Below are 25,472 nucleotides of genomic sequence, written 5' to 3' on the forward strand. Positions count from 1 at the left end.
TGGTCTAGATAATGATAAAGTCATACACAGTACTATTAAAAGTGTTACAGTAACAGAAAAGCTTTATTGAACGTGAGTTTCATTTTTCATGTCCAAAGTAATTGGTAAAGGAAACAAAATTAAATTTTTTTTGGCTTCAGCAACAACACTAACATTATGAACAATGGTAAATGGACTTGATTTATATAGCGCTTTATCCCCTGAAGTAGTCTCAAAGCGCTTTACAATATCAGCTGATTCACCCATTTACACACCAATGGGGCTGACACTCCATGCAAGGCACTAGTCAACCACTGGGAGCAATTTAGGATTTAGTGTCTTACCTAAGGACACTTTGACACATAGACTGGTAAAGAACCCCAAATCTTTTGCTTAGAAGACTACCCCCTCTACCACCTGAACCACTGTCACCCAATATAAAACATTTTTTTCTTATTTGGTGTGGAGATGGGGGGGCAGGGTCAGTTTTACAGGGGCACCAGCCCTCGCTGGCTCTTCCCCAGAACCGCCACTGGCTACAGACAGACTGTAGATCACAACCAGCTTGTATGACCATGAGCAGAGACATGTGGACCTTCAGGAGAAGATCTAAACCAACGATGAACATTTACAGACGCAGGGGATGATGTTCTTCCTTTTCTCCTGAAGGTCAGAATGTGATGTCATTTTCATTCATCCTTTTGTGTGTTTGTGCAGTAAACAGAATAACAACTGGTTCTCCTTCAGCTGCAGAAACAAGTCAGTGAGAACCTTTATTAGAGCAGCTCTCACACAATCCTCCAAAGGAAATCATCTGCTATGAGCAGCATGGGAAACTTTCACAATACACTTTGATTTAAGAAACAACATTCACAGGATGTTCTGTAGCAGAGATGTCTGCTGTCCCATTGGTCATTTCTGAAACACAAGTACGCACACACGCACGGTGCCTTTGTGAAGCAGTAGCAGTCAGCCCACAGACACTGACTGACAAACAGACAGACACTGAGCAGTCTGTAATGTGTCATTAAAAAGTGTCTTTCTTTCTAACACACACACACAGATAGACACACAGTGTGAATATGGACACAGCTGTGTAACCATGTTAACCCATCAATGGCTGGTTGTAATTGGTCAGTGTGTGTCTTTCATTCTTTCAGAGTAAAAGCAGGTCTTGTTGCTGCTCAACTCTGAGCTTTGACCTTTACTGGCGGCGTAACAGGAAGTCCCAGCTGTTCCTCCACCTCAGCACCTGCAGCTGATTGGCTGAGAGCTCTGGGCACCCGTACGTCAGTGGGCTGAAGAACCAATAGGAGCAGAGTATGAGGAGCAGAGCAACTGCTGCGCACACACGGAGCGCACGTTGGTGTGTGAGCGAACTGTGGACACACACACGGACACACACACACACACAAATTAATGGTAGCACCCGATGTGTCTGTGAACTTTAAACCCTTGTCATGAGATCACAGCTTTACAGACCATGAAAGATGGTCATAAATATATTATTGATCCAGTGTGTGTGTGTGTGTGTGCGTACCTGAGCAGGTGATTGTGTGTGTGCTCTAGCAGGGCAGGTGTGAGCAGATGAAGGTGAGTCAGAGCAGGAAGGTAATGATACAGAAACAAAGTCTTCTCCATCAGCAGAAATGGAAGCACGTTCATCATCCAACCTCCTACACACACACACCCCACACACACAAAGTGCTGCCACGCAGCTACACACAAGCACACACACAAGTTCTCCTTCAGATCTGTTATTTTCTGTCTGTAACAGACTGAATCACTTTAGATTGGACTCTCATCTCTATGTTTATTGCTTCTGTGTGTGTGTGTGTGTGTGTGTGTGTGTGTGCGTGTGTGTGTGTGTGTGTAGTACCTTCAGTTAAGTCTCTGAAGCCCCGCCTCCTCCTCACCAGGTAAACAGAAACTATGATGTGATAGGCCAGAAGGCTCAGGTTGGCCACACCCCATGAAACTGGGTTACCAATCAGATGGATCTGAGCCTGAAAGACACCAATGAGAGAACAGAGATGGTTATTATTAATGTGTGTTAGATGCTGAGAAAAGTCTGTACATTGTCTTTATATTCAACATCACAGAGCTCTGAAAAGAACAAACTTTATAGGATGATGCCTGGTTTAGCCACGCACTCTCTGACCTGGTGTTATTGAACATAGAGAACAACTGAAGCATGTCTAATCACACACTGATCCATTGATCCATGGGACTTTGATGACTTTACTGTGTTTGTTTAACAAACATCATTCAGTCATCTGTTATTGATCAGACTACTGTTTGATCAAGTAAACATTAAACATTACATTCACATGAACAGAGGGAGCAGCCAAGCTGTGTGTCTCTGTGTGTATGTGTGTGCGTGTTACGTTGGAGGACTTGTCCATCCAGTAAGCGATGTTGGTTTCCATGGTGATCCATTCCAAAGGGGTGGAGCTGTACTTGTGCTCCGTCTCTTCCTGTTTGACTGTCAGCATCTTCCGCTGCCATGGAAACAGGAGTGACATCACCAAGTTGCAGTCTCCAGGTGTATGTGTGTGTGTATGTACCTGTAACTCAGTGAACTTGGTCCAGAAAGAAACACTCCTGTGTGTCTGTTTGTCCTCCAGCTGTGAGCCTCCATCAGCACCTGCAGGACCTTCAGCTGGAAGGAAGGAAGACAGACGGACGGGTGGACGGACGGACGGGCGCGCGTGCACACAGACAGACAGACAGACACACACAGAGTACAGGAATAAGTAGTGTGGTTTCAAATCACAAATAAGACCGACACATTAGTAAAAAGCTGTCAGAGTGTAACTCACTCACTAGTTACCTCAGTTAAGTGAGTAACTAGTTAAGCGAGTATCTAGTTAATGACGTAACTAGTTTATTACAGTAGATGAGGACTCACTGGTCCAGTATCGATGCTCCTCCACCGTCCAAAAGAAGGAAACAGCATCTGCTCTGAAGTGCTTCTCTGCTACGACCTCCATTAGATGGAAACCCCAGGCGGGGAGGGCGGAGCCACTCAGCTGTGTCACAAACATGACTTCATGTGACCAATCAAGTCACTGCACATCATCAGTATAAACATCATAACACAATCACCTTGAGCCCAGCAGATGTGTTTACATGAATCAGTCGGATTTCGGAGCTGATACTCTTCCAGGACTCTGACTCTGCCTCCCTGTTAGCAATGTCCTAAACAAACAAACAAACAAACAAACAAACATTGTCTGTTGTAAATGTCCCACTAACATACTAAACATTACAAACTCAATGAGCATATACTGTCTATTATATACAATAAGTATGATTAGGACGATGACTGTTCCCACTGAAGTATACTTCCAAGTTTCCCAAGATGCATTTGGAACCTACAAGGACAAAAACCTGAAGCACACTGACGTTAAATATCTCTGTTGATTCTCCACCTTTGAAAATTCTGAAAATATTTTAAGTGAGAAAGTGACCAAGTAGAATATCAACATGTGCTCATTTGAGCCATAAAACTTACGTATATACATTTCATTTGACATATTTTAAAAGACCCTCCATTGTGCTACTGACAAAACTTCCTTTTAACTTCAAAATAAGAGCCCCAATTACAAAAGAGTAAAAAAAAACTAATTGAAGACAAGAATAGATTTTTTTTTTTTTTTTTTTTAAAAGGGGATGTTTGATTTTTAGCTTGAAGCCGGTTCCAAGGCCATTTTACATTCCTCTCGCAATGCATCATGGGATGGTTGAGTATGACTAGTGTGCCCACCGTGCATACTTAAAAAATAACCCCATATAGTATATATTTGGGTATTTCTCACCTACTCAATCTTTTCATACTGTCTAATGTGAACACACTACGTACCGATTTAGACGTCACACTTAGTATGAGTAGTACGTTAGGATATTTACAACGCAGCCAAACAAACAGCCTGATGCTGTCAGAGGTCAGACTCACCAGCCTCCAAAGGTCCTGGGCTGTCATGGAGACATTGAAATCCACAAATCCAGAAACCTCCTGAGCCTGAGGACTGATCGGAGCCGCCACGTCATGACTGTGACACAGAGTGCACATGGAAGCATTAGTAACCCACACACACGTGTGTGTATTACAGCAAAGCAACACACACACAGTCACCCTGATGTCTCATATTATTCTTTTTTTTCTCTTTGTCTGCACATGCAGTCAAAGGTCAACAACACTACAAGTGCAATCTTTTTAAGACAGCAATGCATGTTTTGTTATTGCAATTAAATAAAAGAATTAATTTTATTGGATAATTGTGACCATCACCAGCCCTCCCTAAGGAAGGGTAACAAACACTTTATTGTATAGAGTGATGTCTCATATTAAGCACTGAATGAGTCTCAGTTCTTCTAATCACTGATATTTGGTAAAACACACTGAGCTTTAAAGTCTGATTGATTCACGTTTTAGGTTGAGAAGCTCAGTCACCCGGGAGGAGCTCGGAGTAGAGTCGCTGCTCCTTGACGTCAAAAGGAGCCAGCTGAGGTGGCTCGGGCATCTGTTTCGGATGCCTCCTGGTCACCTCCCTCGGGAGGTGTTTCAGGAATGTCCTATTGGGAAGAAACCTCGTGGAAGGCCCAGGACAAGCTGGAGGGCCTATGTCTCTAAGCTGGCCTGGTGTCGCCTCGAGGTTCCCCCAGAACGGCTGGAGGAGGTGTGCGTGGATCGGGAGGTCTGGGCATCTCTGCTGAGACTGATGCCTCCGCGACCCGGCCCCGGATAAAGCGGAAGAAAATGGATGGATGGATGATTCACGTTTTACTGTTTTTCTTTTTGAAAACATATGCAATTATTACACATTTCCCTTCAAACATGTTTCACAATGAACCATTTCTGTGCAATAATTAGATGATTATGTATCATTTACAAATTCACAAGATGCGATCAATCAAAGGATGCACCAATGGATCAGCGACAATTTCCTTAATTTTGGGGATAGGCGGTCGGCCAACCTTGCATATGAAACCGATCTTTTCTGCCAATCTGATCCACCTCTCATTTTATGAACTAATTTTATAACAACATTAAAATCATTGTTATCCATTTTATTGATACAAACATTCCATTATTCAAAGTTCACAAAGAAATTCTTAATGTACATTTCAGATTATTTGTTCGTTCATGTTGCACATTAAATGTGTTTTCTATCAGTTTAAAGTCTGAACTGAATGTGAGCCATATGTGTAAAGACATCCAGAGGGACCTACGACGTTTATCACAATTCAATGATTAAAGGTAAACGAACCCAGCTGTTGACACAGCTGTTGTAAAGTAAAATATCTGACAAAAAGTCAGTAGGTAGGTCAATAGGTAGGTTAGTAAGTAGGTCAGTAGGTAGGTCAATATGTAAGTCAGTAGATAGGTCAGCAAGATAGTCTCATTGTGTTAAGTATCTTCATCGTTTGGTTTAAAAACATGAATAAATATGACATGTTTTACAGAATGAAAGTTTTTTTCTTACTTTGCACAAAGAACGATCAGTGATGTTCAAAATAAAGCCTGACCACATTAGAACAATCAAAGTGTTCACATTAAAAAGTAAATGGAGATGATTCATAAAGCGCTTCATAGCCACTGAGGTCATCTCAAAGCACTTCATAACATCAGTTTATTCACCCATTCACTCTCATTCACTCACCAATAGGACAGAGCTGCCATGGGAGGAGTGAGTCGACCAACAGGAGACACAGGGGTGGATTCACTAAGATCTGAATCAAAGGTGTGGTAAACCAGGTGCATCCCTAAATCATTTGCTGCCGCTGTTTCCTCACCTTATCAGAGGAGAGCAAAGTTTATTGAGTGTTCGCCTTCTCTGCTTTGGCCCACCAACATTTTATTATGTAGAAAACAAAATAAACTAAGAAAAAAGTGTTATTTAAAAACAACAACTTTAAAACCTAATGATATTCTTTCCTCCTAAATTAATGTTGCTGTTCCGTCAGGTCCTGTAACTTTGTTCTTATCAGTCCATGAAAAACAGGCAGATTTGGACAGAAACCGTCCTATTGATCTGTTGTTGCCATTGATCTGAGTTAATGCAGCAACAGAATCTGTGTCAATCAGTCGATCAGCACCATTTGAAAATGATCTACTGAGCATCATCCAGTAGGTCGGAGCCTTCGAGCAGCGCGCAGCTCATTCTGGCCTGATGCTCCTGACATCAACGCGATACGAGAGTTTTAAGGTCAAAACATGGAGAGAAAGACACAGGAGCTCATTGGAGCGGTGCGTCTGGAGCGACATCCATGGATTTCCGGGCACAGCATTCTCTCTGCACCACAGCCACAATGAACATACACATCGCCTCAGGTGTCCAGCTTTTTCTCTCCCTCACACACATTTGACTGTACTCAACATTTTCTTATTCAGTGGCTGTTAATATAGACAATTGTTTTATTTTAATTATTTTCTTATACTAGAAAGGTTAACTGGAGTCTTTTTTTAATCTTTGCTGTGTTTTGTGTCAACATTTACTGCAGCTGATCTCCGCATGTGTGTTTGCACCTGCTTGTCAGTCGTACTATTTTCCAGTGGTAAAACAATCACCACAAACAGTTCCAGGTTTGATGAATTGCATTGCACCCACTGCATTCATTTATTTGCATTTCCTCCTCCCATTTTTTTGCACCCCTTATGAGATGCGCCTACTTTACATATTCATCAGAGGGAAATGCGCTAAATGGGTTGTGGGTGCATTGTGACGCGCAGTGCTGATTCCCTGGAGTTTGTACCCCTTATTATTGCATGGAGTGACGTTTGTTGTCATATGTTTTAACAACACTAACCCTTAAGTGAATCTGCCCCACAGAGTTCAGTCTTGCCAAAGGACAGACAGGTATAGACTTGGATCAAACCCCCAACCTCTGGATCAGAAGACGGCCCGTCCATCACCTGAGTCACGGTCACCATTAAACCAACAGCATTGAATCATTGAAGAAGAAACGGAAGCAGAGGTGAAAGCAATCATTACAAACTGTAATTCAAAAAAATCCAGAGACGTTAATAATCTAACTATGAGTCTACTAAAAACTATAACAGCTGAAATAACACCACCGCTAACATATATCAGCAATCTCTCATTCAAAAATGGTATTTTCCCAGACCAAATGAAAATCGCAAAAATCAGACCGATCCACAAGAGTGGAGACAAACGAGATTTCACCAACTATCGACCTATTTCAATATTACCGCAATTATCGAAAATTCTAGAAAAACTGTTCATGAAAAGGCTGGACAAATTCATAGAAGAAAATAATATATTACACGAAGGCCAATATGGGTTCAGAAAGGGACGTTCAACAGCAATGGCTATAACTGATACCACGGAAAATATAAGAGATGCATTAGAAAATAATTTATTTGTATTCGGCATTTTTTTGGACCTTAAAAAAGCATTTGACACAATAAACCATGAATGATATTCTGGAGGAAAAACTTCAAAACTACAGCATTAGGCACAACGCCCTAAACTGGGTTAAACGTTATATGAGAAATAGGAGGCAATATGTGGACTTTGAACAAAACATATCAATATGCCAAACCATACAGTGTGGTGTGCCACAGGGTTCGATTTTAGGGCCAAAACTGTTCATTCTATATATAAACGACATTTTCAAAGTCTCAAATTGCCTTAAACTAACGCTGTTTGCGGACAACACAACCATCCTATGCTCAGGTATAGACATTAAAACTCTAATAGAAACGACGAATGAGGAACTATCAAAAATCCAAACATGGCTCAATGTAAATAAACTAGCCCTAAACGTCAGCAAAACAAAATTCATCAGCTTTGGAAATAAAAAAATAACAGAAAATATTAGACTGAAACTAGACATGGATATAATTGAACAAGTAAAAGAATATAGAGCACTAGGAGTGTGGATAGATAAGAAACTGACTTGGAAAAAACACATACAAGTAGTTAAAAACAAATTTGCTAAAAGCACCTACATCCTATGGAAATTACAACAAATACTACATACCAAATCATTGAAGACAATCTATTCTTCCCTTGTTGGGTCACATTTAAATTACTGCTCAGAAATCTGGGGAACACCTACAAAACGTATCTTGAACCTTTATTTAAACTACAAAAAAAGCAATTAGGATTTTATATAAGGCACCACACAACGCACACACAAATGAACTATTTGAAAAGGCCAAATACCTAAAACTGCAAGAAATAATACACTGCAACACACAAATTCTCGCATATAGGGCATCACTAAATACACTCCCATATCAAATACAAAAACGTTTCACATACAAACACACTGCTTATGAACTAAGACATAATAACGTGTTTATACAAGAAAGGGTTAAATCTAACATTGGAAAATACAGCACTGTCAACAGAGCTATTACCAGCTGGAATAGCCTTGATGCAGAGACAAAACAAGCTGCAAACTTGGCTAGATATAAAGAAAAAACTCGGAAGACATTTTTGCAAGAATACGAGATCAACGAGTGAGAGATCAATGAGAAAGAAGATGAACTTTTCTTCTGAACTGGAGGAACACAAACAATGTTTGGGAATGAAATCTACGGGGAAGGACAACACGAACAACGATGGAGAGGAAGAATAAAAAAATAAAAAAAAACAAGACAACACTGACTACAGATGAGAATAAATCCTACACAAAAAGGGACAAAAAAAAAAAGAAAAAAATGAAATTGTGTTCAGAATCAAAGAATGTTTGACCAGAGAGACGAGCTCTGATGTAAATTTTCTGTGTTCAAAATAGGGGACTCCGATAAGCAACCTGCTTCTCTCGTCTCCTTTTTCGGCATGTACAAAAAAAAAAACAAAAAAGAGAAAAAGAAAACTTCTGTGAATGCAACCATGTCGGAAATAAACTGAATAAATAAATAAATAAAAATTGTGATCAGGTGTCACACACACACTCATCATGGCAAAGACTCCAGGAAAAGCGTACAATGCAGCTTTAGAGTGCAAGGAGATTGACCGCGCTGTGGAAACAGGAAAGAGCTGCGGCACGGGAGCTTGTTATTAATGAATAGATGATGAGATGCGAAGAAGTGACACCATACAGAAAGATAGCCCAAAGAATAGCAGTTGGGCTCAATCATCTAAAAGACTGGATTGACCCACAGAGTGACGGACCGTTCCACTGAAATGAAGGCTTGAGAGGTGGTTCATTGTGGTTTTATCTCAGATGAATGATTACTTCCACCAATGGTAGCGTTTAATCAGATGACCATAGCAAAAGCTGCGATTCCAGCAGTATCAACCGGGGGGGGGGACCAAACATTTCTGCTGACACCGATCCAAGCACTTTTTTTTTTTTAAATCAATGGGAGAAGCAGTATCGAAGTTGGAGTCCTGCCTCGCTTCTATGACTCCTCCCATTGACCTCCAGCTTTCTTCATTCGGAAGGCAGGGCTACACCCTGGACAGGGCGGCAGTAGATTGTATTTCACATATAAATTTTGACCTTATTCATGGTTGGATCACAATAATCTCCACAAAAGCTGAAGATCTACAGGTCAGGACCGAGTAGGTTTCCTTCTGCTCCTCTCCAAGGACACTGTTCTGCTTCTGTTATTCAGATTACCTGATTTAGTGTGTGTTTGTTTCTGAGTTAATTCAGTTGGTTCTGATAAGTAAGCTGTACCTTTAAAAACACACAAAGTATGTTATTAGACTCAGGAAGTAATGTTTCATTCCTCGTGTGTTCTTGGCAATACAACTACCACATCTTGTGCTTTTTGTGGCATCGTTGGTATGTAGTCTTATTTGATGTTTAAAGTGGTCATAGCATCACATTTAGTTGTGAAATGTGTATGATAGTGTTGTGGTGGTCAAGATCGGTCTTGGTCTCGAGACCGGTCTCGACACCAAATTTTAAAGGTCTTGGTCTTGTCTCGGACTCTGAAGCATTTTGACTCGGTCTTGTCTCGGACTCGGGCTGTCCGAACTCGGGATTTTCCATCAAGACCGTTCGAGACCAGCACTAATTCCTGCTATTTTTAAACTTTTTTATAATGTGATAATAACACGGAGAAGAACGGGATAAAACAATCCTTTATTCATTATTTAATCCACCCCGTATAATGACCGTAACTGTAAATCATTATGTTATGATTGGCTTCATCGCTTGCCGTACTGGTCAACAGTGCGCGTGCTCCACCTCTCTAGAAAGGTGTCCCATGCAAGCAGTTCTACGGATACAGTCACGTTGTGAAGTTGTGATTGGGTTGTGAATAAACCAACTAAAGGCTCACAGTGGACTCCTCGCACATTTCTACATGGTGTCAGAAGACTACAGAGCCTGTCGCCGGTGAGTTATAACACCGTTCTGTGCAAGTCCTGAAGATATAAGGGAGGAAAAGCGTTACAGCTGGCTAACGTGATGGCGGAAGGATTTCGGCGACCCGACCCACTCGTGTTTGAAGGAGACATTGCTGAGAACTGGCGTGTGTTTGAAAGAGAATATGACATCTTAATTGAGGCGGCACACTCAGACAAACCTGCAAAGACCAAGGCTTATATCCTCCTCAATCTCGCTGGAGCAGAAGCCATTGAACGGGAGCGTTCGTTCGTCTACGCCACAGAAGTTAGGGCGCCAGGTGTCGAGGGAGCCGTCCTCGTCCCAGCTGAGTCAAGAGAAAACCCCGAATGTCTCAAACAAAAATTCCGGGAAGTGTGTAATCCACAACACAATAACACAATGGAAAGGCACAAGTTCCACTCTCGAAATCAAAAACAAGGTGAGAATATCGAATCATTCATCAGTGATTTAAAAATAAAAGCCAAAAGTTGCCACTTTGGAGAGCTAAATGATGAACTGATCTGCGACAGAATCGTGTGTGGCATAAATAATGACAGCATCAGAAAAGCATTGCTGCGTGATAGTGATTTAACACTAGTCAAGGCCGTTTCCATCTGCCGTATATATGAAGTAACTGAGGAGAACACTAAAGCCTTAACCAAACAGGCAGTTACATGCATGGATGAGCTGCAGAAAAGCTCCACTAGGGGGCACAACAGGACAAGGTTTAAACGAGCTCAGCTGCAGGATGTAAAACCAATCACAAACTGCAACAACTGTGGAAGTAGCCATGCAGCACAAAGAGATAAATGTCCAGCCTTTGGCCAACAATGTCACAAATGCAACAAGATGAATCATTACAAAAAATGCTGTAAATCCACTTTTCAACGCTTTGATAAGAAATGTTTCAATAAACAAGGCTGCAGCAGAAAACCAGTGCACCAGATAAACGTAGAGCAGAGAGACTACACTGTTGATGATGACACTTTTTATGTGGATGGTGTATCCGTTGACACTGTAGAAGAACAAAAGGAAAATCGTGAAGAAGGATTTGCTACTCTACACAAAAACAACAAACCCATTGAAATAAAGATAGACACTTTAGTGTTACCGGATGATAATCAAGAAGTTTATAACTTTGAAATTTAACGTTCCCTAAATTCTGGTGGCACTTTTTGCAGGGTAGGAAGCAGGTCTCTGAAAAACATCTCATCCTCAGTCAGAGCTGGTGGTGAGGAGGTGGTCTACTGAAGGTCTGTAGGATAAGCTGCTCCACCTCTTTTGGAGGTTGTTTCACCTCACGCGAAACAGCCGCTGGAGTTCAAAATTTTCAACTCAAGCGAACGGTGAATATCACGAAAATCGGGAGCACACTTGCAGCAACCACCGCTTTCCACGCGCGAAACAATCCGCTCCGCCCCACCGGCTAATAATTCGCTTCCTAGCGCATCTAAACCATTGACTTTGCATGTAATCTGTTCGCGTGTGCCGCAAAAAACGCGTTTAGTGTGAATGCAGCATAACACTGTGCCACAACTTTGTCCGAACAACATTCATATGCCTCAAAGAAAATTTGAGTAGCAATGTCATCAGCTCGCTTGCCAGTAGTAACATCTTCAAATTTGACAAAACGCTCCTTGACACCTGTGTCCGTCACGTAATGCAGGACGAGTGCAAGCTGGGCAACATTACCCACATCTGTCGTCTCGTCCACCATAACAGCGACAAAGGGTGCTTTTTTAATCTCCATTTTGATCTCTTCTCCCATCACTTCAGCAATAGCATGAATCAGGTCGTTTTGTATTTTGCCTGACGTCCCAATAAACACTCTGTTAGTGGACAGGTGGTAGTGCAAGTCTGTGTTTTCAGCGAGAAAAGAAAGAAGCTCCACGTAGTTGCCTCTGTTTGTGGACTCGGCACTTTCATCGTGTCCCCTAAATGAAAGTTCCTGTTTACCCCAAAACATGACACAATCTATCAGTCTTTTCAATATTTCCCTATTTTTCTTCAACTTTTCGTTGTGGAGCTCCGTTTCCCTGCGCAGTTGTTCATTGAGCTGTAGATCCACTCGGGTGTCCCCAAATGTTTTTAAATGCACTGTGGCTTGTAAGTGCCCAGCCGTGATTTGGTGTCTCGTTGCTGCCTTGCTTAAACAACTCAAGTTTCCAAACCTAGTGTGGCTAGTTGCAAACAGCAGGCATTCCCAGCAGTACAATTTGCAGTTCCTCTGTGAACCTGTGAGCCAGGGATACCGCTCGTAGTTGCTGCTTTGAAAGTGGCGCACAAACCCTTTTCCCGGCTGGGACAGGTTAGCTAGTGCGGGGGTTCGACGACCTATCCTCACAATATCAAGTTTTTCTTGAAAGGTCCGTCTTGAAAATGGCGTTGCATGTATATCAGCGACCAGATCAATCTCTTCTCCTCTTTCAGCCATTGTGGGTTGGAAAAAAACAGTGAATTTAACGCGAATTAACGTTTTAGCTCGTTCGAGTCGCTCACTAATGCATATCCAATCAGAGGACGTGAACGTGACACGTTCACGTCCTCTGAACGTGACAGATTTCTTGGAGCCTGGCAACACGTGACAGCTCAAATATAATTGGATGAAAGCTATAACATAAATATACAATCCTGGAAGCAGCGCAACAAAGAGGAAAGCTATGAAATAAAGAGAAAAGACTATGAGGAATAATTTAATACATATTTATGAAAAAAATATATTAAAATTAAATCTATTTTCTGATGATGTTTAGGCCAGCAGAGAAGGCCTTGCTGGCCCTGACAGCCCACCACTGCGCATGACAGATGGAGGGGGTGAGGATTGACGAACAGAGAAGATTTAAGCTTAATTCAGGCTTAATGTAACCTGATCCTCAGGACAGCAGATCAGGCTTACTTAGTTAACCTAGAGTTATCGTACCATGATCAGTATAAACAGTTCATCTGAGTCACCTGTTGAGGAGGCGGGAGGTTGTCCCATGAACCAGCTGAATGACATCACCATGACGAACAGGTCGAGGAGGACGATCCACTGTTAGGCCCCGCCTACAACAGAGAAAACTACGTTACCCAGCATGCCTCCTACTAGTGTGGTCAGTCAGTCAGTCAGTTAAGGTTGTTTTATGCTTTCCGCATCAATGTGCTGCCCATGAAACAACACATGTGGCATTCATACTCCGTGTGGTTTCCGCTCCCAAACTGCCGGGGGCAGTGTATTATAAACACATGCCAACCACGGTAGAAAAGTACAGTAGAAGAAGTAGCCATTGCTTTGATGCTGTCCACTTCCAACTCTTCCACAACAACCTTTAAATATAAAAATTTTATAAAATCTATAATGAACATTTGCATTTCAGTGCTAAATTTTCTGTTGTAAAATAATTATTTGATTTACCTCATCTGGAGAGAAATTTGAGTATGTTTACCTGTGTTTCATGAAAATGGTGAGCCAGCTCAACTCTGTTAAAATACTGGAGAAATGTTTGCTTCCACCGGGGTCTCCACTGTGTCCTTTAAAGGCTTTTTTTGCTTTCACAAATCTGTTCTGTAAATTTTTTCTCACCCAATCCTCTACTTTGCCAAGTGTGGCGGCAATCTCATGCCAATGATTATTTACTGCATGGCTGTCGCGATGATTCTTGCTTGAAGAATCATACAAATGTTTGTATTTTCTAATTTCAGCAACAAGTAGCTGCTGTTTGTCCACCACGATTTCCCGTGTGGCTCCGTCCAGTTTGTTCGAAAAAAATAGAGGTGCATGACACGAAAACGCTTCCGCTTGAAATGGCCACGCGGGGGGGCGTGGCTGCAAAAATTACATTATTTGTACACACAAAACCATAAAACAACCTTTAGTCAGTTAGTTAGTTAGTTAGTCACTTATTTGGTTAGTCAGTACCTGTGAGGGTCTTTGATGATCCACCAGTTGTTGACGTCTTTGGAGGGAGAACATGCAACCTGCTGCTGGTGAGAGCTGCCCCGCCCATTTTCATACCTGCAATCCAAGAACAGGTGAGTGCTGCTCACAGCCTCTGATTGGCTGCTGGGTTAACGGCAGCACCTGATTGGATAATTGGCTCTGTGCGAGTTGAGCCAGCAGGGCATTGGCTGGGAGGCGGAGCTTCTTAACGTCACCTGACTGCCGTAGGCCACTTCCATTGGCTGACCTCGAGTGATCCTAGACAGGCCGCCCTAAATCAGCCAATCAGCACTCAGTTAATCAAATGTAGGAGGTCATGTCTATGACAGATATCACGGTACACTTCTTGACCACTTTGGTCAGAAACAGTTTCCTCCTTTTTCCCTTGCAAACAGAGACAAAGAGCTGAGTACAGGAATTTACGACTGTGTTCTTCCCCCACTCCTCCTTGAAGCACATGGCAGAATCTTTCCCTTTGTATTCTACTTTTTCCAAGAATTAACAATGAAACATCCTAAAAGGACACACATTTTTGATAAGTTTGAAATGTATTTTTCTATACTGCCACTAACTCTCTTCATTCACAGGAAATCACGGACATGCTTAGAATAAGATCATATAATTTTTTTTTTTTTTTTTTTTTTTTTAAAGGATTTTTTTTTTTGGCTCTAGTGGCCTTTATATGACAGTTGCTTGACAGGAAAGGGGGTCAGAGAGAGCAGGGAATGACACGCAGGAAAGGGTCCCAGGCCGGGAATCGAACCTGGACCCGCTGCAGGTGAGGAGCTATAGCCTCTGTACATGGGGCGGGCGCTCTACCCACTGAGCTAAACACCGCCCCCATATAATTGTTTTGACAGTAAAAGTGTTTCTAAAGAATATCTCTCATTAACTTTGCATAAAGTATATCATGTTTTGTTCCAAGAATAACCGGGAAAATATGATCTCTGCTTAATTCATTCCTTATCACACATACATGATAGCCAAACCCACAAAACATCCAAAGCAATCTAATTGGCTCCCGAAAACACGTCGACCAATAGAATCGCTTAGACCGGACAAAACCGAAGCGCAAAATTCAAATCATTGGATTTTGGTGCTGGCCATTAAGATGACCACTGCAGTGTTATGTACGTCTTCTTTAATCTTTTATTTTCTTTGTAACAAAGTGTTTTCTTTCATTAGACCTTTTAAACAAGCTTGCGCATCCCAGAGATAGAACCTCCTGTTCCAACTGAAGATGATGAACACTGAACCAAGAACCTAAAACCTAGCCTGAAGGAGCTGAACACTGAACCACAAGAACAAAGCCTGCACACGCTGAACAAAGGCCAGACAGGCCTAACACAGGTCAGAACCAGTGGAAACCTGCTGACTGAACGAGCTGTGAAACCCGCTGAACAAGGAACAGAACTGTCCAGCCTAACACAGGCCAGAACCAGGTCCAGGAAAGGACCCTTTCGTACACCCTCCAGCGGTCCAGAGCCACGCTTTGCTGCTTCAGACTCCTCTTGCCAGTCCGCTCTGCCACAAGAGAAGGACCACCGACCACAGACCCATCAGAACCGAGGTACTCTGGATCTCAAATTCTAATCGGGCCTAAAATAATTGCAGCCACATGTTCCAAACTGATCTTATCATAGCTGTCACACACACACACTGAATTCATGCTACTTTTCTTTCTTTCTTTCCTTCTTTCTCTACTAAGCTTTTACCTTTAAAGTGTATATACATTTATCCTTAGTTTAGTGAGCATAGCGCTCTTTTAGCTTTATTGTGTTAGTTGATTTTAACTTGTTTTGATTAATAAATGTTTTTACTTTGAGAAGTTGTCTGTGGTTTATGAAAATATTACAAACATAAGGTTTATTATATGGAGAGTAGACAGTCTTGACAAGAGTTCACAACCCTGGATGACAAGGTATTAATAACTAATTAAGTGATCTGAAACACTAACTCGATTTCAGATGGCACCTCTTGGCAAATTACTGTAATATTAATAATAATTAATATTATAATTCTTATCACTCCTTGTCCAAGCTCATCCTCCTACACAAACATCAGACACAGGCCACACCCCAAAGTGCTCCCTCCACACGATGAGTGTCGTTCAGAACCTACACCCTCAGCCTCCCTATTCCAACTGGAAACGGAATCACAATACAGTGGGGCAAAAAAGTATTTAGTCAGCCACCACTTGTGCAAGTTCTCCCACTTAAAATGATGACAGAGGTCTGTAATTTTCATCATAGGTACACTTCAACTGTGAGAGACAGAATGTGAAAAAAAAAATCCAGGAATTCACGTTGTAGGATTTTTAAAGAATTTATTTGTAAATTATGGTGGAAAATAAGTATTTGGTCAAAAACAAAAATTCAACTCAATACTTTGTAATATAACCTTTGTTGGCAATAACAGAGGTCAAACGATTACTATAGGTCTTTACCAGGTTTGCACACACAGTAGCTGGTATTTTGGCCCATTCCTCCATGCAGATCTGTTCGAGAGCAGTGATGTTTTGGGGCTGTTGCCGAGAAACACGGACTTTCAACTCCCTCCACAGATTTTCTATGGGGTTGAGGTCTGGAGACTGGCTAGGCCACTCCAGGACTTTCAAATGCTTCTTACGGAGCATTTGTATATTATTTGTAAATTATGGTGGAAAATAAGTATTTGGTCACTTCAAACAAGAAAGATCTCTGGCTCTCACAGACCTGTAACTTCTTCTTTAAGAGGCTCCTCCTCCACTCGTTACCTGTATTAATGGCACCTAATGGGTTGAGGTCTGGAGACTGGCTAGGCCACTCCAGGACTTTCAAATGCTTCTTACGGAGCCACTCCTTTGTTGCCCGGGCGGTGTGTTTGGGATCATTGTCATGCTGGAAGACCCAGCCACGTTTCATCTTCAAAGCTCTCACTGATGGAAGGAGGTTTTGGCTCAAAATCTCACGATACCTGGCCCCATTCATTCTTTCCTTAACACGGATCAGTCGTCCTGTCCCCTTAGCAGAAAAACTAATAATTGCTCCCACAGTTGATTTTTTCACACCAAGCTGCTTCCCTTTTGTAGATTCACTCTTCCCAGTCTGGTGCAGGTCTACAATTCTTTTCCTGGTGTCCTTCGACAGCTCTTTGGTCTTGGCCATAGTGGAGTTTTGAGTCTGACTGTTTGAGGTTGTGGACAGGTGTCTTTTATACAGAAAACGAGTTCAAACAGGTGCCATTAATACAGGTAACGAGTGGAGGAGGAGCCTCTTAAAGAAGAAGTTACAGGTCTGTGAGAGCCAGAGATCTTTCTTGTTTGAAGTGACCAAATACTTATTTTCCACCATAATTTACAAATAATATACAAATGCTCCGTAAGAAGCATTTGAAAGTCCTGGAGTGGCCTAGCCAGTCTCCAGACCTCAACCCCATAGAAAATCTGTGGAGGGAGTTGAAAGTCCGTGTTGCTCGGCGACAGCCCCAAAACATCACTGCTCTCGAACAGATCTGCATGGAGGAATGGGCCAAAATACCAGCTACTGTGTGTGCAAACCTGGTAAAGACCTATAGTAATCGTTTGACCTCTGTTATTGCCAACAAAGGTTATATTACAAAGTATTGAGTTGAATTTTTGTTTTTGACCAAATACTTATTTTCCACCATAATTTACAAATAAATTCTTTAAAAATCCTACAATGTGAATTCCTGGATTTTTTTTCACATTCTGTCTCTCACAGTTGAAGTGTACCTATAATGAAAATTACAGACCTCTGTCATCATTTTAAGTGGGAGCACTTGCACAATTGGTGGCTGACTAAATACTTTTTTGCCCCACTGTACTATGACGTGTTGCCATGGCAACATATCACATCATCGCTAAATTGTATATATAACAACCATATTGTCCTTGTGTAATGATTTGTGACACCAAATATTTAATATAGGTTTTCAGTGACAAGTTTTTTTTTTGTCACATTCACAGTTTTATATTTTTTTACATGTGAAGCAGTTAAATATAAAGATTTTTTTGTATCACTCTGTTTTAATTTTGGCGGAAGTCATCAGTCACTGATGTAGATATTTAAAACCTTATTAAAAAAAATTATAAACAACGTAAACTGTGTCCAATCTAAAGTTGAGTGAGTGTTGGATTATGGAATCAGATTAGACTCACTTTCTATTTAAGAGACACTGTGCTTTGGTTTGGGTTAGTGTGTAGGGAGCACGAGCACACACACCTGCAGGCTGCTCTGGAAGGCGGGGCTCATGAGCTGGTCATGTGGTCCACTGTGCTTCAACAGACTGAGGTGAATATAGAACCAGAACACATAGAGCAGAACAGGAACCAGCAGGAGACACACAGCTCTACACACACATTGAACACACACACTCAGCTGCACACACATGCACACACAGCTGTCAGCTCTTCTCTGATTGGTCAGGACTTTGTTGATTCTCTGGAACATTCTATGACTTACGTGACTGACAGTTCGATCTCCAATCAGATTCCAGGTGTGCAGGGAGGCCACACCCAGCAGTAGCAAGTAGGAGAACACACCTGTGTACTTCACACTAACACACACATCTGTACATTAATACACCTGACAGGTACCACACACACACACATGCACTCACTCACCCTACTGCGGCTCCACAGCAGACGCCGCAGAGGAGGAGCCAGGCGTACCTGAGGGTGGGGCTAAAAGTAGGTGGGGGGGGGTCAGTGGAGGTTGTGATGAACAGCTGAGGGGTCAGAGGTCACTCACCTGTGCACACCGTTGTGGAAGCGCAGATATGAGTAGAGAGCGAGGAGCAAAAAAAAGATCAGCACACTCTCCAGTAACATGAAGCGTGACTGGACAATCAGAGAGTTCTCTGAGGGAGGGAGGATGTTATTATTGTAAATGGTGGTCCTGACGTGAACTGAGGGGGGCACTCTCACCCAGCAGCAGTAGCACAGCAGCTCCCAGGGCAGACAGGTGAGAGCAGTGCAGCTCCAGCGTGAGCAGGTAACCCAGAGGAACACACAACGCTCCACATATCGCCGGGATCAGCCGCAGACTCCACACACACACGCCGCTGGGATACTCTGTGACACGGATCAAACGCACCTCTTAATGCTTCAACTTGAACACTAGGAACCTGTCCACAGGGATCACACTGGGTTTATGTATCAAACCTGCTCCGATTCGGTTCCATGCAAAGTTCCCATCAAAGCCTCCGAGGTACGCTGTAAGACACACAGACATCAGAGCAGAAGGACACACACAGACACGCGCACACACACGCACTTGACTCACCTCCCAGGGCCAGGATCATGTGACCCAGCACCGGGCCGCTGTCGTCCACAAAGAAAACACGTTTCATGTAGAGCGACACAAACTGACCGTAATACACCTCATCGAAGCTGCAGAAAGAACACACACACACACACATTAACACAACTACACAAACATACAGACACACACACACACACACACACACACACACTCACACCACAGCTCTGGGCGAGCTCAGGTGGCTCAGCCGGGTCCACAGGGAGAGGGCGCTTAACACCAGCAGCAGCACGTCGATGTGAGCCGTCACCACCAGGGGAAGCTGCAGCATCTTCACAGCCGCAATGATCACTGAGGAAAGAAGAACAAAGTTCAAGGTCAAAGTTCACCTATCAGCTAACATCAACCATAGATGTGTTATAATTGTACAAGAGTGAGACTTTTATGACAAAACACTGCTAATAGCTGAATTCTAATTAATTTAAGTTAATGTCTAGCACAGACACAGAAACAGACACACACAGACACGTAGGAGTGGGCGATATAATGGGGGAAAAAAAAAAAAATCACATCACAATTTTTTCTTTGCAAAATGACAATCACAATACAATTTTTTTCATTCAAATCATTTAGACTATTTTAAAGTTATTTACCAATAAAACAAACCAATTCACCTAGTTAGAATCATCGCCCTAAATGGACAAAAGGAATAAAAGATCATTTAAGACAAGGTCATTTTCAAAAAAAAATTAAAAATTGTATGTAAGCAATTTATCAAACTGGTTCCAAGTACAATTAACATCAAACAAAAGGGCTGACATGTTCTTATAGTCACACACAGTCTTTTTACTTTGTTTAACTAAAGTGGTGTAGCGTTAGCATTAGCAACATGCTACATAACAAGGCAGCAGATCAGTCTAGTGATTTCTATTTGTTATTGAGGTAACATACTCATATGAATAAAATCTGACTTTAAACAGTGTGTGAACCCCTTATTTCACACAGTTTAGACAATAAGATCCTTTACAAGATAAAACGTTACCGCTTTAGTTACATTAGGCCTAGGTGATATGGACCAAAAATCTCTATATTTTTCCTCAAAATGGCAATAGGCGATATAAACCATTAATTTTTTTATCAATACTTTTACAAGAAAAACAATAATGGGTCAAAGTCAGTGGAGCAACAAAGACCCTTTTATTAATCACTAGCAGCGCAATAACAACATTTTGTGTCACTTTTGACTTTTTCCTTCATTGAGGCTGAAATGTGATTCAATTATGTAGTGTTGCTTTTTTCTCTGAGTTGCTGAAAGTCGTTTTAAAGTAAATCACATTCAGGACACTGTCTCTTTAAGAGTGGAAACACTCCCGTTAGCTTCAGCTGCAGATCTCTGCTGAGGAGCGACAGAAAGTTAAAGAAGAGAAACACATGCAGTGTTTCCTCAAACGTCTCTCAGTGTTTAACGCTCAGAACTGATAGAGTTTTACAGACATACAGACATTTGCACTGACCCTCTGACAGACAGTTGCTAACACAGTTGACTGTGTGTGACCGTGCACTGGGAGGGAGGAGGGGTTAGTTTTTAGACGAGTAAACTAGCACTATAACACACACACACACACACACACCAATATAAACAGTGAACAAAATTGGGTAGTTACATACCACCTCAGACGGCATCTGACTTCTAGAAACACACTGAAAGCATGTCGACGAGTCGGTGTGTGTCGTGTGAGGTGTCTAGAGACAGCTCGTCAAGACCTGCCTTACATTGCTTCTGATTGGTTTATTATTGTGTGATGCCTGCAGTGGTTGGTTAGGTTTAGGCACAATGAGACATGGATTGGTCTGGGATTGGTTATCTCGGTCAGTCAATCAGTGTTACTCGAGCAATGGCAAGCCACAAGGACCAAAGTTCATTATCATGAAAAAAATAAAGAGTACTGTCAAGTGTGGCGTGTGGTGTGAGAATGCATCAAATTGCGTGACTGTCACACTCAAAGCGTGAGGCTTGGCAGCTCTGATATTGCTTTATAGGATTGTAGTTTTGTACGTTGTATTGGTTTTGAAGCCCAACTAGGGACAAGAGTTCAACATTAGCTGTAGTTATTAGTGTGTGCAGCACATCAGATATATGCTTGAATTGAAACTATTTGAACTGCAGTCCATCAATAAAAAAAATAAAAAAACCTAATATATACACAGTATGTATATATACAAATATATACAAGTGTGTGTGTGTATACTGTGTATTCATAAAAATACAGACACCATGTATTTATCTTCATTCATTTAAGGTCTGTTGCTGAAGGCTCCCGAGAAGAAGGAAGACACTGGGGTTCTCTTGCATATTAAAGATGAAAAGTTCAATACCACAAGTCCTGCTACCATCAGTTATACCAGGTTCTTGACCAAGTCTACTGCAACAGTTACTGGGACCACAAATAGATAAACATGAGACATATTATGTGGTCAATGGAATAATTTGCTCAGATGGCACATATTGATATCTTAAGGATACAATGTTTTTGTTGCACAATTTTCTGCATTATTTGAAGGCCCTACATCATGCAAATCAACTTGTTTGAGCTTTTAACCTTGTTACAATGTTAATTCCTTATCAAAGTATTATTGGGCTTCCTTCCTGCATCTCTGAGCCCCTCCCCTTCCCGCTCCCCCATGTGTGTGATTGACCAAAACAAAGTCATTTTTCTTAACCGTTAAGGCAGGATGCTGAAATTTGCCTCCACAGATTGTTAGAAAAAGGTTATTTAGAGTCATTTATGAACAAAAATAGTAATGGAGAGTGATTCTCCTTGTTTATATTTAGGTTAACGCTATGTGGAGATGAGAATCGAGAGCTGACAGCTGATGCAGTGGTCAAGTGGTTAATGTATTTTACAAAATATTCCTTTTTATGAGACAGTTCACATACATGTTCATTGTTTTATTGCTTCGTCACATTATACAGATTGTAGATTTTGTAGAATACATTAACCGCTTGGCCACTGCATCAGCTGTCAGCTCTTGATTGTCATCTCTACATAGTGTTTATCTAAATGTAAACAAGCCCATTAATGAATATGCATAAGCAGGCACCAAACAGCCCGTTGGTCAGAGAGTCACTTTTCAGAGGCTAAAACTCTAGAAAACAGGCGAGTTTGGGAAAACAAACCTCAAATACTATGTTTTTGGGGTTCTTCAAACAAATGGAAATGGGTGAAAAATGCATGATATGGGACCTTTAATTGTGTGTGTGTGTGTGTGTGTTTGTGTTTCAGAAATGAGTCCGCCTTCAATGTCAGTTATGAGAATTTTTGTGAGCAGAACATCAAGCAAAGAATTATTGTGAACCAAGAGGTGCTGAGGATGGATCAGCTTAGTAGAAAGTTCATCAATATAGTGAAAGAGCATGAAGACATTGATGCGTCAAACTACAGGTCATGTAACTGATATACTTACAATGTCTTTGTTAGCTTTGGAGAAAAAACACTGCAGCAATTCTAAATGATAGATAAATCAATCGAGATACTTCAAGCGAAGATTGTTTTTGCGTCTTTGTTATGACTATAATAACTGCTAAAATCAGGATGTCAAAATGGTAACTTTCCCTCAAAAGGTCTGTGATGGTAAATAGTTTTCTACTGGTGATCAAATATCATTGTATAATATGTTGCAGGAAGGATAGATTGAAGAGGAGGCTGACCCTTGGTTTCCCTCAGCTAGTGTTTCACTCACTTAGTTGAGACATTTACTGCAGATAAGCTCATACACAGACTACCTCAGCCATCAAGTGCAGAATTTACAGAGTCAACGACAAAATTAACCCAAGCAGAACGTGACACTGAAAACTAGGGGTGGGAACCTCTGGGTACCTCACGATATGATACGCGATACAAAGCACACGATAACGATTATCTAGGGGCGCTATATCTATTTATCCTTCTCTCGCCCAGAAGTGTTGGGGCGTCTGCTGCTACTTTCTTTCTGGCCGCCTTCTACTCTTAAACATGTTCATAAATGATTCCTTACCCCTTTAGCACCGAAAGAATGAATCTGTAATATTACTATTAGCTCTGTCTGCTAGCATGGCATCTCTTCTTCACTGCTCGAATCTCTGCATGCCAACTGACATCTGGGTTACCACCACCCTCTGCTGGTCCAAACAAATATCTGATGTAAATACAATGCAATGACTTTTTTTTTTTAAGTCCAATTGTTAAGGGACAAAATACATTTTCAGTTGCACTTTTAAAAAGAAAAAGAACCATTATGCAGTTTTGCATTGTTTACCGTCGAACCAAAATTGTGTTTAATAGGCTTCTTCTTCATTTGTATTATTCCTTTATTTATTTCATTCAATATTTATTTTTAGTTAAATTGCATTGTTTTGAATAGTTTATCAAGGGATTCTTTTGACAATTAAAAATAAAAAGGAAAATAGTACAGTATTTTCTAGTTTTTTTTAAAAAAAAAATAAAGGAATATTTTTCCAATCATCATTTGTCTACTGTCTCATTTTGTACAATAAATCGTGAGAGAATCGTATCGTGAACCCAGTATCGTGAATTGAATCATATTGGGAGTTGAGTGAATCGTTACATCCCTAATGACATAACAAGAAAAAAAAAAGATGAAGTGAAAAAACAATTTTTATTTTATATCTCTGAAAGACAATAAATTGAAAAAGTGTCCTATGAACATGAACAGTGACACTATTTTAGTTCAACTTTTCTGTAAATAAGTGTCAACATATCAATGTAAATGAATAAGTATCTCCCATAGTGCTTTCTGTAAACAAAAAATAGGGTCTTTCTTACCAGTGACACCATTATAGCGCAATATTTCAGTAAACAAAATATTGGTTGCTTCAACAGTGACAAAGTGTCTGTGAAGACCTCTCTGCACATGTTAGTGATAAAGCTGAAAAGGTTTTGAAAATAATACAATAAATCTTAAATCCAAAAAAAAAAACAAAAAACAAATCGATATGTAGCACGAGCATATCGATGATCAATCGTGTGAAAAATATCGTGATATATCACCGTATCGAGATATCGTCACACTGCTAATTAATGGCACCTGTTTGAACTACTTATCAGTATCAAAGACACCTGTCCACAACCTCAAACAGTCACCCTCCAAACGCCACTATAACCAAGACCAAAGAGCTGTCAAAGGACACCAGAAACAAAATCGTAGACCTGCACCAGGCTGGGAAGACTGAATCTGCAATAGGTAAGCAGCTTGGTGTGAAGAAATCAACTGTGGGAGCAATGATTAGAAAATGGACGACATACAAGACCACTGATAAATGGTAAATGGTAAATGGACTTGATTTATATAGCGCTTTATCACCACACTGAAGCAGTCTCAAAGCGCTTTACATATCAGCTCATTCACCCAATCACTCTCACATTCACACACCAGTGGGGCAGGACTGCCATGCAAGGCGCTAGTCAACCACTGGGAGCAACTTAGGGTTCAGTGTCTTGCCCAAGGACACTTCGACACATAGTCAGGTACTGGGATCGAACCCCCAACCTCTCGATCAGAAGACGACCCTCTACCACCTGAGCAACGGTCGCCCACATAATCTCTCTCGATCTGGGGCTCCACACAAGATCTCACCCTGAGGGGTCAAAATAATCACAACATTGGTGGGCAAAAATCCCAGAACCACATGTGGGGACCTGGTGAATGACCTGCAGAGAGCTGGGACCAAAATAACAAATGCTAACATAATTACCACACTATGCCGCCAGGCAGTCAATTCCTACAGTGCCAGACGTATCCCCCTGCTTAAGCCGGTACATGTATGGGCCCGTCTGAAGTTTGCTAGAGAGCATTTGGATGATCCAGAAGAGGATTAGGTGAATGTCATATGAAACCAAAATAGAACTTTTTGGTAAATACTCAACGTGTCGTGTTTGGAGGAGAAAGAACACCATACCTACTGAAAAGCATGGGGGTGGTAACATCATGCTTTG

At 41.4% G+C, this 25,472-nt stretch overlaps 1 protein-coding gene across 5 annotated transcripts in view; it reads right to left on the reverse strand.

The window, feature by feature from the left end:
• Nucleotides 1-44: 44 nt before the first annotated feature.
• Nucleotides 45-25,472, reverse strand: part of pomt1 (protein-O-mannosyltransferase 1) — a 33,643-nt gene continuing 8,215 nt past the window's right edge. The window contains exons 2-21 of one of the 5 annotated variants that reach the window (XM_028456422.1): nt 19,698-19,830; nt 19,504-19,610; nt 19,383-19,433; nt 19,146-19,292; nt 18,970-19,078; nt 18,843-18,902; nt 18,682-18,775; nt 18,442-18,597; nt 14,360-14,490; nt 14,198-14,293; nt 13,252-13,344; nt 10,499-10,624; nt 3,938-4,034; nt 3,088-3,180; nt 2,891-3,011; nt 2,547-2,641; nt 2,367-2,480; nt 1,859-1,985; nt 1,520-1,697; nt 45-1,358 (exon numbers count right to left, since the gene is read on the reverse strand). In XM_028456422.1, the coding sequence (XP_028312223.1) occupies nt 1,184-1,358; nt 1,520-1,697; nt 1,859-1,985; nt 2,367-2,480; nt 2,547-2,641; nt 2,891-3,011; nt 3,088-3,180; nt 3,938-4,034; nt 10,499-10,624; nt 13,252-13,344; nt 14,198-14,293; nt 14,360-14,490; nt 18,442-18,597; nt 18,682-18,775; nt 18,843-18,902; nt 18,970-19,078; nt 19,146-19,292; nt 19,383-19,433; nt 19,504-19,610; nt 19,698-19,810 (2,283 nt within the window). In that variant the 5' untranslated portion in view covers nt 19,811-19,830 and the 3' untranslated portion in view covers nt 45-1,183. Of the gene's footprint in view, nt 1,359-1,519; nt 1,698-1,858; nt 1,986-2,366; nt 2,481-2,546; nt 2,642-2,890; nt 3,012-3,087; nt 3,181-3,937; nt 4,035-10,498; nt 10,625-13,251; nt 13,345-14,197; nt 14,294-14,359; nt 14,491-18,441; nt 18,776-18,842; nt 18,903-18,969; nt 19,079-19,145; nt 19,293-19,382; nt 19,434-19,503; nt 19,611-19,697; nt 19,831-21,147; nt 21,260-25,472 lie in introns of those variants that run through there. The other 4 variants (XM_028456421.1, XM_028456425.1, XM_028456420.1 and 1 more) reach the window with 4 other exon arrangements.

The sequence above is a fragment of the Gouania willdenowi genome, chromosome 9, assembly GCF_900634775.1.
Source record: "Gouania willdenowi chromosome 9, fGouWil2.1, whole genome shotgun sequence".
In the NCBI taxonomy this organism is placed as follows: Eukaryota; Metazoa; Chordata; class Actinopteri; order Blenniiformes; family Gobiesocidae; genus Gouania; species Gouania willdenowi.